The sequence below is a fragment of the Anabrus simplex genome, chromosome 3 (assembly GCF_040414725.1).
Source record: "Anabrus simplex isolate iqAnaSimp1 chromosome 3, ASM4041472v1, whole genome shotgun sequence".
NCBI classification, from domain to species: domain Eukaryota; kingdom Metazoa; phylum Arthropoda; class Insecta; order Orthoptera; family Tettigoniidae; genus Anabrus; species Anabrus simplex.
This window is the reverse complement of record NC_090267.1, coordinates 292042067-292056421: the sequence shown is the minus strand read 5'-3', so window position 1 is coordinate 292056421 and position 14355 is coordinate 292042067. Positions and strand designations below refer to the sequence as shown.

The window sequence follows — 14355 nt, the reverse complement described above, 5'->3', positions numbered from 1 at the left end:
TGAGTAGTGTTTCAAAACTGCTACAACTGTCAGTGGAGAAATGGCGTGGGATGACATCAGTAGACAAATAAGTTCCAGCTGAGTTTTTAAAAGTAGGAAAGATCATATATGAAGATAAGTTGGAATTCAAGAGGACAAATTGGGGCAAAGATTCATTTGTAGGTAGAGGAATTGGTATTAGAATAATTTACTGAGGAAGATGTTTGATAAATTTCTCACTCCTTTGAAATCATTTAAGTAAAGACTAGGTAAACAATTTATAGGGATTCTGCCACCCATGTGACAGCCCTAAACATATCTGGTGCAGATGCTGATTGTACTGAGGATGCTGTAGAAAGTGGGGATGTAGTTGGTAAGAGTTATGTTTCATGTATTACATTTATTTGAGTGGTAGGTGGCTGTTGTTGTTGTGAATTTTTTTCTTTTCCGTAAGTGCATGACCAAGTTTCCTCACCCCTGTTAGTAATTTTTCATCTGTTGCTAGTTCTTAAATGTTGTCGTCTCTAAACTTGGAAAAATGCAGTTGTTAGGTAAAAGTGATACAGGGGTATGTCTATATGAAGATGGAAGTAGACATAAAAGGTAATTTAAGAGAAACCTCACTTGATTTGCAAAAAGAAATGCTATTTCTAATTCAGTAACTTTATTTTATTGCAGATCACCTATTACAGAATTATTGCAGAGTGTTATTCCAAGTTTTGGAGTATGCATCGAGTAGCCTGAAATCAACTTACTATTTTCATGCCATGGCTGCATTGGTGATATGATTTTTTGTTCTTACAGTCCACAGCAGTCTCAAGTCAGCCCTGTACACTCTGTCCACCGAACGGGACCGGCTTAAGACTGCTTTGGAGTCTGATGGCAATGTTTTCCTCAGTGCTGGTGGCACAGCAGCAAGCAATATGATCGCCACTCTTCGTAACTCTCTCAACCAAGCCTTGCAGCAGAATACAGACTTGCGCTCACGATTATCACGAGTACATGAAATAGCTGACCTCAGTGATCTGTCATCTGTAGGCCCTGCTTCAGAAGTGGTGAGTGGTACTTAAAAATCAAGTGTTAATGTCTAGAAATATGTAAAATCAGTTTGATACAGCTAATTCTTTAAGAAATGAAGGATAGTTATCCATGTTGAGAGAGAGAGCCTGTGTTTCGAAACTACCTCGCAATCAGTACATCCGAAGCCAGAGTAAGGTATTCAAGTTAAGTATAATGGTTACACTATATTCCCAGTAATGAGTAGACACTCATAGGTACAGTCTTAACTGGAGCTGCTGCATGGTGTAAGTATTAGTCTGGCTGTCAATCAGCACAGTAATCAGGTGTTCCTTGATAATCAGGTATAGGGCTGTCTTATTTTGTTGATCGAGAGTTGGATTAGTGTAATGCTAATGGATGAGTTCTGTTTACAGATTAGATATAGACTTGAAGGTTTGAAAGAGATAACAGGTAAGGTATCCATGTAGGAATATGGGGCAGTTAACTGGAATGGGAATAATTTGAGTGGATTTCTGAACTAGAATAAGATGATTTAATTAACCCTGGATGGATCAATGGTGGGGGGTTAAAAAAGTCCATGTTTTTATTACGTACTTGTCATTTCCTTAATGTTGTAACCAAAGATGTGAAATTTCTGTTTTGTGTCATCAACCAAATATACTTTATTATTTGATTAAAAGTCAGTCTTCCTATGCCTTGAACAAATAATAAATATTGAAAAATAAATACAGTAAAACCTTCCTTCAGTGGACTTTTATGAACCAGAAAACTGTCCATATCGGAAAATGTTCCCGGTCCCATGAATTATGTTTAATATTCATATAAGTATTACTTGTCTGATGCAGAAATGAAAGGAAATTTTGTGACTATAACAGAAAAAATATGTAAATTTCATTCCTAATCTTCAGTACATTTGTATTCCGAATGGATCTAAGATGTTACATACTAAAAGTTTCATATTGGTTCTGTATTGATGTCACTAAACAAATACAGTTGTTAAAGACCCGCCAATTCAATACACTGTTGTTGTTCGAGTCATCAGTCCATAGACTGGTTTGATGCAGCCCACCATGCCATCCTATCATGTGCTAACCTTTTCATTTCTACGTAACTATTGCATCCTACATCTGCTCTAATCTGCTTGTCATATTCATACCTTGGTCTACCCCTACCGTTCTTACCACCTACACTTCCTTCAAAAACCAACTGCACAAGTCCTGGGTGTCTTAAGATGTGTCCTATCATTCTATCTCTTCTTCTTGTCAAATTTAGCCAAATCGATCTCCTCTCACCTATTTGATTCAGTATCTCTTCATTCGTGATTCGATTTATCCATCTCACCTTCAGCATTCTTCTGTAACACCATATTTCTAAAGCTTCTATTCTCTTTCTTTCTGAGCTAGTTATCGTCCATGTTTCACTTCCATACAATGCCACGCTCCACACGAAAGTCTTCAAAAACATCTTTCTAATTCCTATATCAATGTTTGAAGTGAGCAAATTTCTTTTCTTAAGAAAGCTCTTCCTTGCTTGTGCTAGTCTGCATTTTATGTCCTCCTTACTTCTGCCATCGTTAGTTATTTGACTACCCAAGTAACAGTATTCATCTACTTCCTTTAAGACATCATTTCCTAATCTAATATTTCCTGCATCGCCTGCCTTCGTTCGACTGCACTCCATTACTTTTGTTTTGGACTTATTTATTTTCATCTTGTACTCCTTACCCAAGACTTCGTCCATACCATTCAGCAGTTTCTCAAGATCTTCTGCAGTCTCAGATAAAATAACATCATCAGCAAATTTCAAGCTTTTGATTTCCTCTCCTTAAATTGTGATTCCTTTTCCAAATTCCTCTTTGATTTCCTTTACTGCCTGTTCTATGTAAACATTGAAAAGGAGGGGGGGGGGGGGAACAAGCTGCAGCCTTGCCTCACTCCTTTTTGGATTGCTACTTCTTTTCAAAGCCCTCGATTCTTATCACTGCAGACTGATTTTTATACATATTGTAGATAATTCTTCGTTCTCGGTATCTGACCCCAATCACCTTCAGAATCGTAAATAGCTTCGTCCAGTCAACATTATCGAATGCCTTTTCTAGATTTACAAATGCCATGTACGTGGGCTTGTCCTTCTTGATTCGATCCTCTAAGATCAGACGTAAAGTCAGGATTGCTTCACGTGTTCCTACATTTCTTCTGAAGCCAAATTGATCTTCTCCCAACTCAGGTTCAACTTATTTTTCCATTCTTCTGTATATAATACGTGTTAAAATTTTGCAGGCATGAGATACTAAACTAATGGTGTGGTAGTTTTCACACTTGTCAGCACCAGCTTTCTTGGGAATAGGTATAACAATATTCTGCCGAAAATTGAATGACACTTCTCCTGTATCATACATCTTACACGCTAAATGGAATAACCTCGCCATGTTGGTTTCTCCTACGGCAGTCAGTAATTCAGAGGAAATGTAATCGATTCCAGGTGCCTTGTTCCTGCTTAGGTCTCTCAAAGCTCTGTCTAATTCTGACCTCAAAATTGGGTTTCCCATTTCATTAGAATCAACAGCCTCTTATTGTTCCAGAACCTTATCGTCTATGTCTTCACTTTGATACAACTGTTGGATATGTTCATACCATCCTTCTGCCTTGTCTTCTTTCCCTGGAAGTGGTTTTCTATCTGAGCTCTTGATGTTCATACACCTAGTTTTCCTTTCTCCAAAGGTTTCTTTGACACCATTCAACATCCTTGTACTTCTCTTTCAGCCATTCTTCCTTAGCTGTCCTGCACTTTCAATCCACTTCATTCTTCATTCGTCTGTATTCTCCCTCTTTTCTTTTTGCATTCTCTTTTGTCATTCATCAGTCAGGTCTAGTATCTCCTAAGTTATTCATTGATTCTTAGTTAATCTTTCCTTTCGTCCTTCTGACGTCATTCTTAACGACTGTCAATTCTTCCTCTATAGTATGTCCTTCAGCCTTTTCATTTAGTTGTTGTGCAACATGTTCCTTGAAATAATTCCTCACATTCTTTTCTTTCATCTTGTCTAGATCCCATCTCCTGTATTGCTTCCTTTCTTCAATTTCTTTAACTTCGGACAGTTGTAGTCATAATCCATGTCTGCTTCTGGGAAAGTCTTGTAATCCAGCACCTGGTTTCTGAAACTCTGCCTAATGATAATGAAATCTATTTGATACCTGCTTTCATTGTCTCCAGGTCTCATCCATGTATATAGCTGTCATTTGTAGTGTTTAAACCAAGTATTAGCAAGGACTAAATTACAATCATTGCAGAATTCAAGTAGCTGACTTCCTCTTTCATTCCTTTGTCCCAGTCTGAATTCTCGTACTGTATTACCTTCTCTTCCATGGCCTACCACTGCATTCCAGTCTCCCATCACAATTAGATTCTCGTTGCCTTTTACATATTGTATTAAATCTTCTATCTCTTCATATATTCTTTTGATTTCTTCATCATCCGTTGAACTAGTAGGCATATAGTCTTTCACTATTGTGGTGGGCATTGGTTTGGTGTCTTATCTTGACAACAATAATCCTTTCACTATGCTGGTCGTAGTAGCTTACCTGCTGCCCTATTTTCTTATTCATTATTAAGCCATCTCCTTCATTTCTCCTATTTGATTTTGTGTTGATAATTCTGAGTTGCCTGACCAAAACTCCTGCCAGCATACTTCACTTATACCAACTACATTTAACTTTAGTCTATCCATCTCCCTTTTCAGTTTCCCTAACCTACCACAACAATTCAAACTTCTAACATTCCATACTCCAACTCGCAGAGTGTCGGTATCCATCTTCCTGATGATTGTCCTCCCTCCTCTCGTGTAGTCCCCACCCAGAGATCCAAATGGGGGACTATTTTACCTCCGGAATATTTTAGCTGGGAGGAAGCCATCATCAGTACATCATTCATACACACACACACACACAGAGAGAGAGAGAGAGAGAGAGAGAGAGAGAGAGAGAGATGCATATCCTCACGAGTTAATTATGGCTGTAGTTTCCCGTTGTTTTCAACCATGTAGCAGTATCAACACAGCTAAGCCATTTTAAGTATTATTACACGGCCATATCAGTCAGTCATTCAGACTACCGCCTTTCCAACTTCCAAAAGGTTGCTACCCCCATATCGATAAATCATTCATTGTTCTGGTCTCTCAACAAATACCCATCTGATATGGTTGCACCTGCAGCTCGTCTATCTGTTTCATTGGGGCGCACAAGCGTTCCCACCATGACAAGGTTATATGGTTTGCAGGAGAGAAAGTTATGCATATTCTGGTTTTAGTGCACTTTTTATTTTTTATGTATGTACATAAATATATTACAAAGAGCATATACAAAGAAAAACAACATCCAGTCAGCTATGTAAAATTGACAGTAACTCCACAAAAGCACAAAGTTCTAATGTGGGATTTTGAGCACAAAATTATTGGCTATTGTATAGCCATCTCTGGCTCTGGGGTATGCTTGAACATGAACAGGCATATTATCCTACTCTAGGATAGCAGCTTTAGTCAGTTGCTGAATGTTAGCAGAAGTAGTACAGTGGGCAGTTGCTCTCTTCAGTTCATGCCATGCATGTTGAACACAATTCATGTCTGCAGAATACGCTGGCCACAACCTTCACTTATATTGTACGACTCAGAACTGATTAACCAATCTAGTTTAATGGGACGAGTATTATCATCCACTAATGTAAAGCCTTTGCCCACAGTAGCAGCAAATCCTGTAACTTCAGATTGGAGGATGTGTCTGTATACCAGACCAGTCATGTTACACTGGAAATGACCATTGACCAAACATGATCCCACCCCAAGCCATGACACAATCTTTTTTTTGCTGAATGCACTCCATGATGAAGGGCTCATTCCATTCACCACATCATCTCCAGACTCTCATGCTCATATTGTATGTGTGTAAGCATATGGTGAACTCGTCAGGAAGGACATGCGCTTCCACTATTCCTGATGCCGTGAGCTATAAGTTGTTGCCTACCTCACACAAGCTGCCCTATTGTGTAGTTTAAGAGGAGATTTTGGCACATCTTTCATCAAGCAGCTGATTTCACACTGTCTGATCTTTCACATTCACTCCAGTGGCCTTCCAAAGATTTTGGCGAACTGAGGTGGGTGTACAATGGGCCTGCGGCATGCTGAAAGCAACAAATGCCGATCCTCCCTGCAGGATGTTTTGCATGGGCAACTGTTGTTGGTTGGCAACTGTTTTTGTCTCCCTGAACATTTACCAAACTCTGGAGGTATAATCTGATTTGCTCCAGCATGGGCTGTGCCGTCCACTTGTTGCCATCCTTCTTGTAGCAGTGTCACAATTCAAATGTGGTCATTAGCAGAAATGGGTACTCTTGCCATGTTTATCTCAGTCCTACATGTTTTGTCTATACACCACTGACCTTACAGATGGTGATGTGGTAAACTATCCACTTTGGTTGTCAGCTTAAATTCAGGAGATAGTGAGTTCGAACCTCACTGTGGGCAACCCCCAAGATGGATGTCTGTGGTCTCCCATTTTTATACCAGGCAGTTATACCTTAATTATGGGCATGATCATTACCTTTCAGTCCTAGCCCTTCCCTATCCCATTGTCACTATATATGTATTGCTGCAACATCAAAAAAACTGACCGACATGACAAATGACTCCTGTGAGACAAATGTGAAACCTGATCTGGACTTATTGTCATAATGTGTCGTAGATATTAGCCTATAGTGTATATTGTAAACATCTTTGAGGTACTGTGACATGTACTCGTTCCATCTTTCACCGGATCGTCTCCAGACCCTCGTACTCATGTTGTATGGGTGTAAGCTTATGATGAGCTTGTCAACAAAGAGCATACGCTTCCACTATTCCTGATGCCGTGAACTATGAATGAAGTTGGCACTGAATATACACCTGCTCAGAGCAACATTACTTTTACTATTATATGCATCCTCTTCCAACTTACATGTAAATTCTTTCCTACTTTTTCTTCTGCTGTCTTCTCAATCTGTGTTCAATGCTTGTCATTCTTTATCCTCTCATTCCATCATGGGATCTCCTTACCCTTGATGCTTGCCAATGTACTACCACATGCGCTCTCTGCACTGTAACCGTACACAAGTACAATCCCCGATTTTAAGTTAGAAAATGTCTCTAAATGACGATCTCCTGATTTTAAGTTAGAAAATGTCTCTAAATGACGATCTCCTGATTTTAGGTTAGGAAATATCAGTAAAATAATTTGTAATATATAGTAGTGGAGATCATGTGAGTTTGTTAAATTAAGATATCAGAACATATTATTATAAGAAATATTTGTAGTTAGGGAATTTTGAACATGTCCATCCTTATATTTATGTAATTTTTAATTTGGGTAAGAGTCTGTACACGTGGCCTAGCAGTGAAGATTGTGCTGGGAAACAGTGACTGTATCGGTAAAGACGTTGAAGTCGGTTGAAAGTGTTGCAACATGTGGCTTGGAAACCCAAGGTACAGCCAGGAAGTATAGGCTGAAGATAATTATTCATCAATGTGGATGAACACTAGAGATCACTAATTTTCATATCAGCCACTCAGTAACCAATTCAGAAACTCTGATTTTGAATGAGATTGCTTTGACTGGGAGACGTTTGAAGATATTTCAGTTAGTGTGCTGCTTCCAGTTGACTTTTGCAGACGTGTCAGCCATGTGGAGCAAGCCTATATATATGTGTACGCATGTGCAACAAGGTCATTATCCATTATGGAGTTAGTAGTGTTGAAGAACCTTGATTGTGGAGTCATTACTGTACCATTACGGAGCAGACTACGAGTGTATTACGGAGTCGTTATGAGAGTATTACGAGATTATTACAAGTTCATTACCGGTGCGCATTCTGTGCAAGACGTTACATTGTTCATATGTCGATCATACTCTGGTTTATTCTTCTCTGAGATAATGCACAGTGTGTGTGGTGGTTTGTGTGTGTAATCTGGAGCTAATGTGTTTTGTGCACAGAACTGATTATTGCTACATTGTGTGTGGTGGTTTACATGTGTAATCTGGAGCTGATGTGGTTGTGCACAGAACTGATCATTCTTTGATTGATTTGACATGGCATGCCGAACGCAGTCTTCGATGAAACATCGGGACAATCACGTGCTCCTGGACCGTGGCCTACAAGCCCAAGAAAACACTGAAATGATTCGTAATGCCGGCCGTGAAAGCCTCAATTGCTATAAGACATTTGTCGTTCATCTATTCCGTAGTAGCCTTTTGTACGTTGTGAAATCGTATGGTTTGATTAACAGAGTACAGTGAAGTGACTGAGATTGTTTCTTTTCTCATACAGTTATAACCCATGGTAAATTGTTTCCACGGTGATGATCCTATTTTGTTCATATAAATGAGGTTAAGAATGGGCAGTCGTCTTAACCATATGAAATCATCAATCTGAAACATGGCTTTCAAAATTATGTACATTTATGGTGTGTAGATTGAAGATGTATAAGCGGCAAAATGAGTTTGTCTCATCATGTAATGATTGTTGTTGGTTTTTGTTTTATTTTGTTTTGGGAGTAAATTCTTGTAGTGAAACTTTTGGTAAATCTTTTATTGATGGAGTAAGGAAAAACTGGCATGCTAGCCAAATTTATTTTCAGAGTTAAATAGTAAAAGTAAAGTAATGAAGCAAGTTTGGAGCCTCATCAGCCTGATGACCGTCACCTTGGGAGAAGGAATTCATTCATGCTCTACAGAGTCAATTATTCTCGTTGATCTTTTGCAGGTGGCACCAAATTTCATCATTTATATTTTATTCTAGTTACAAATTATCTATTTCATGTTTCAAATTTGCCAAGTAGTTACGGCACAGCTTATAAATGCATTCTTGAACATGTCCCACTCCACTTCCACATTTTCCACCTTTGTTCTGAGTAAGTGTTGTTTCAGATTATTTTAGAATTTATCCTTTACTACTTAATTATCTTTTAATTTCTGTATTTTTAATTTTTTCTCTTATTCCTTTCATTCTCATTTTCCAAACTTTCAGTTTTGCTACGACAACTATGTTAAGGTATGTCTGGTAATTAAATATAATTTGTATGAAATTTGTTTCAGTTACAAAAACCACTTCAAGCATCATTGTCATACAGTTCATCTTGTGTGAGTGCCTCAGAGTTCTTTGATGCTGAAGAATACCAAATGCAGATAGAAGTACAGGGTCGTGATGGTGCCAGTGATACATCATCAGAGGCAGGCAGTCTGACTAGTGAAGAAGGCAGTGTGAGCAGTGAGAATAGTGAAGTTGGCACTGAATACACTCCTGCTCAAAGCAGTAAGCTCAAACCTCTTTTTTTCTTTTATATATCTTTGTGTGTGTTTTTCTTTGTGTGTATACTCTGCCCCAGGTGATCAGAGTTAGTGTCTGAATCATGATCCCAAGCTCATTGTCTTGGCAGGTTCAGTTCTGGCTTCTTCTTCTTCTTCTTCTTCTTCTTCTTATTATTATTATTATTATTATTATTATTATTATTATTATTATTATTATTATTAAAAGAAAATTGAATAAACGTATGCCTTGGAAACATCCTGATTGGATAAAAGGGGAATGGTAATTAGACCATAGTTTGTATGGATACATTTCTTCATAAGGAAATTCATAATGTAAAAGTGTTAAGAGGAATTGATACTGGTTCTGATCATTACATTGTCAAAATTAAACTTAGAGTAAATTCACACTACTAAGGAAGAAGAAAATAAATACTAATAAAGTAAAGTGGAATTATGACCTGCACCAGGTTTCCTTAAACATGGCTTTAAAAAAAATATATTAGGATCACAGAAAAATTTCCTGACCATTGGACGACAGCTATAATACACCCTCTTCACAAGAAAGGTGATAAAGAGCGATCCTGAAAATTATTGAGGCTTATCTCCCTACACTGTACATATAAGAAAATAATGAAAATTATAAGGAAATTGCACAAACAATAAAATTTTAGGTGATTTGGAAGAATTAGTACCAATTCAAAAAAAAAAAAAAATGCAAGCTGAAAATTTAGTTCCCTTAAATCCAAAAGAACATGCATGATGGACATTAGAATGTGATGAACTTCATGAAGAGACACACCAGGCATGGTTAAAATTTCAAACCATTAAAACATGAAAATGCTGTCAACCTCAAAAATGTTAGGAAGAAATTCACACAAAATATTAGAAGAACGAAGAGAAAATTGCATAAAGATATAATAAATTCTATAGAGGACAATTATCATAAAGCAAATTCCAGAGATTATTGTAAGAATTTTGGAGGACAATTACAAAAATATGATCCTCCTACTTTAATATTAAAAGATGAAAATGGTAAATTAGCACATAATAGTGAAAATGCTGAAATCATGGCAAAAGCTTTCAGCAAACCTTTGAATTGTGCAGAACCAAAGGAACTCGTACAAATTTCTACAAATACTCCAATAGAAACCAAAATTAATAATATAGATCCTCCAACATTCCAAGAAGTAAAAAAAAAAAAAAAAAAAAAAAAACCCAGTCAAGTAATTGAAAAATTACAGCTTAAGGCATGAGAAGATCAGACTTTTGTAGAAATGTGGAAATATGCATTAATGCAGTTCAGATTTCCTTAAACATGGCTTTTAAAAAAATATATTAGGATCACAGAAAAATTTCCTGACCATTGGATGACAGCTATAATACACCCTCTTCACAAGAAAGGTGATAAAGAGTGATCCTGAAAATTATTGAGGCTTATCTCCCTACACTGTACGTATAAGATTTTTTTTGTATGTTATATGAAAGAATTAAAGAACAATAGAAGAAGAGATAGGAGGATACCAGAAAGGTTTTATTTAGACCATGAAGAAGTTGTGCTGAGCAGGTCATTACTCTCAAATTAGTTATATTACAAGAAACACAACAGGCTTCTTTCAGTAACATTTGTAGATTTTAAGGAGGCATATAACTGCATATACAGGCCTTCAGTATTAAAAATTTAAAGGAATTTCAGACTCCATCCAAAACTAATTAAACTTATTGAACTTACTTTAACTGATACTAAATCAAAAGTTAAGTTTAGAAGGCAAATTTCTGATACATTCATAATTGAAACTGGTTTAAGACAGTGAGACTGTTTGTCACATTTGCTGTTTAACTGTACATTAGAATATGTAATGAGAGAATGGTTCAAAGAAAATCCTAAAAACATAAACATAGGAAGTTCTACACAAAAAATTAGTTAAAACTGTTTGGGGTTTGCTGATTACCTTGCATTGTTATCCAACAATATTCAGCAAACTGTTCCCTCCGAGGCTCAGGTGGCAGCGCACCGGCCTCTCACCGCTGGGTACCGTGGTTCAAGCCCCAGTCGCTCCATGTGAGATTTGTGCTGGACAAAGCAGAGGCGGGACAGGTTTATCTTCAGATATTCCGGTTTTCCCTGTCATCGTTCATTCCAGCAACACTCTCCAATATCACTTCATTTCATCTGTCATTCATTAATCATTGCCCCAGAGGAGTGCAACAGGCTTCAGCAGCCGGCACCATTCCTATCCTCGCCGCTAGATAGAGGCTTCATTCATTCCATTCGTGACCCGGTCAAATGACTGGAAACAGGCTGTAAATTTTCATTTTCATTCAGGAAACTGAGGATCAAATCAGATCTCTACAAATTTCTACAAATACTCCAATAATAAGGAGAAGATCAGACTTTTGTAGAAATGTGGAAATATGCAAGTAATGCAGTTCAGATTTTCTTACACAGAAAATAGATTCTAGAATTTCCTTCGGAAAAATCTGACATCATGTTAACTGATCCACCACTCGAAAATAAAATTAATATTGATGAACATGAAACCAAAACTGTTGATAAATTTAAGTATTTACTGTAGGTGAAATTATAACTTTTAATCTAAACGAAAAACAATGTTACTAAATAGAATAAATTAAACAAAGCAAATTATGTCACCAAAACATATAACAAAGAAAGCTTAAGACATTATAAAGCAGTCACACAGCCAGAGGTGACTTATGCAAGTGAAACTATTTCAACTACTAATACAGCTGAAAGTGATAATATACTTAAGACAGAAAGAAGACGAATTAGGACATGTATAATTAAACAGTATCAAGTAAATGGCCATTGGAGAATAACTTCAAATAACACAGTTCATCAGGAAATTGAACCAGTAATGAGCACAATTAGAAAGAAGCGTATCTCATTTTTTGGACATATTAGAACACCAGAAACTAGAATTAGTAGAAAAATAATAGAAAAAGTTATGGAATAGCAACACCAGGATTAAAAGGATCACAGAAATTAAGAATGATGTTAATGAGCTACAAATAACACTAAATGATCTCAAGAAAAAAAAACAGACAAGATTCTCAATGACTCACATGTGAGACTACAAACCGAAATTAATAAAAGGGCAAAAGGTAGTGCGTTCTCAACTGAAGAAAGGATGTCAGTATCTGAAAGGATGAAGAAATATTCTAAGCATAGAAAATCTACATTTTCTTTGTATAATCGACTGAAGTGGTCCTATGTTGGCCATAAAACGTTACAATACAATTATTATTATTATTATTATTATTATTATTATTATTATTATTATTATTATTATTATTATTATTATTATTATTATTATTATTATTATTATATTTCCATACACTTCGTTGGCTCGGGGAGCAACAATCTTCCATCTTCTTCTCTTCAGGTATGCACTGTAAAGCTCCTTGTCTAGCTGTGCGTCAGTATTCACTATGAAATGGACAGTGGGTTCAATTATCCAGAGTATAGAATTGTGTCTTGTCATTGGAGTACGGGGGTAATCTGGTATATAAATTGGTCCTCTCCATTAATTTTAAAGTTCATCTGTTGAAGAATTGCTTTTGCTTGCATATACAGAGAGGGCGAGACGTCCTCGTACCCTGTAACTGTTTAGTATCAAATGTTATGCTATGTTATTCATGCAGGTTGGTAGCTATATCAAGTATGTTATTTATGCAGGTTGGTAGCTATATTACTTCTTATTAGCACACGAGAGGTCGCACCCGTTTTAGAACGCGAGAGGTCGCGCAAAGGCAAATTGCTCACGCTTCATATTTTAAGGAGCTGATATTTTCCTTTGGTGGTGAATGCTCTGATAAAAATATAAATATGTACCCTGTGTAACTGCTTTTCGACTAGTACTAACATAATTACCCAGTAACAATATTTTCTCAATGTAAAAAAAAAAAATTAATGAATTTTGTTGCAAAATCTGGAAAAGTTACAAGAGTTTTTAAAGAGCACGAGAGGTCGCGCGTGAGCAAATTTCTGCAACGTTTCCACTTCTACATTTCAATGAATGATTTGGTCACAATTCAAGATAAAACTACAGCACCACACTTCACTGAAAGCCACCATAAACTTCATGAACTTTACTTAAGAAACTTTCTTGGAAATGCAGTCATGTAAGAATGCACTACGCGAGGGATCGCATGACGGCAATATGCCACGGCAGATGCTAGAGTGAAAGAAAACTTACACTACTCCGGAACGCAGCAGGCAATACACTGACGATAATCAACGTTAGGCGAGAGAGAGGGAGGGGAGGGATGAAATGAGAGCCCTAAGCCCTACAGCGGCTAGCAACGAAATTATTAACAAATATTTAAAAGTGTGGCAAATTGCCGTGCGTGCGACCTCTCGCCTGTTAATTGTTGGAATCAAGTGTTGGAATACATATTGTCACAATCGAGTGTTAGTAGTGTGAAGCTGTGGCAGATGTGAGCTGTAAGAGTTACACTATTGAAGAGCGGATAGTGGCAAGCATGTGGGTGCTTGAATGACAACACACAGGGCAGACAGTGAGACAGATTATGGGAGCATTCCAGGAAAGATTGAATAAGGCTCTACCACGAAAAGCAACACTTATCAATTGGGACAGACATGCTTTTGCCTTGGGCAGTGTTAAAGACAGGCCGCGGAGTGGAAGGAAGAAGATATGAGAAGAAATGTGCTGGAGTCTCTGCTTCGATTGAACAATCTCCTATGAAGTCGATGCGTAAACGTGCTTCGTAACTTGGTATATCGAAGACAGCAATCTGAGATTACATTGAAAAAGTCCTTAAGTTCAGACCTTTTCGACCGATGTTTGTAAATGAGTTATCAGATAGAGGCTGGAATAAGCGCATTTTAGCATGCCATGCTTTGTTAACTAAATTCCCAAATGCAGTGAGCTGTGCCAAGGTTATGTTTTCAGATGAATGTGTTATTTATCGCAGCTCATGTGCTTGAAATGATGTCGTGTGGGTCAAAGAGAATCCTCATTACAGAGTTGAGTTGGAAAGGAACCTG

At 37.3% G+C, this 14355-nt stretch overlaps 1 protein-coding gene across 2 annotated transcripts in view; it reads left to right on the top strand.

Annotated features, from left to right (window-relative positions):
- Window positions 1-14355, top strand: part of LOC136866278 (oxysterol-binding protein-related protein 6) — a 398272-nt gene that overhangs the window by 191422 nt on the left and 192495 nt on the right. For both annotated transcript variants that reach the window (XM_067143100.2, XM_068226679.1), the window contains exons 10-11: window positions 784-1034; window positions 9117-9333. In XM_067143100.2, the coding sequence (XP_066999201.2) occupies window positions 784-1034; window positions 9117-9333 (468 nt within the window). The remainder of the gene's footprint in view (window positions 1-783; window positions 1035-9116; window positions 9334-14355) is intronic.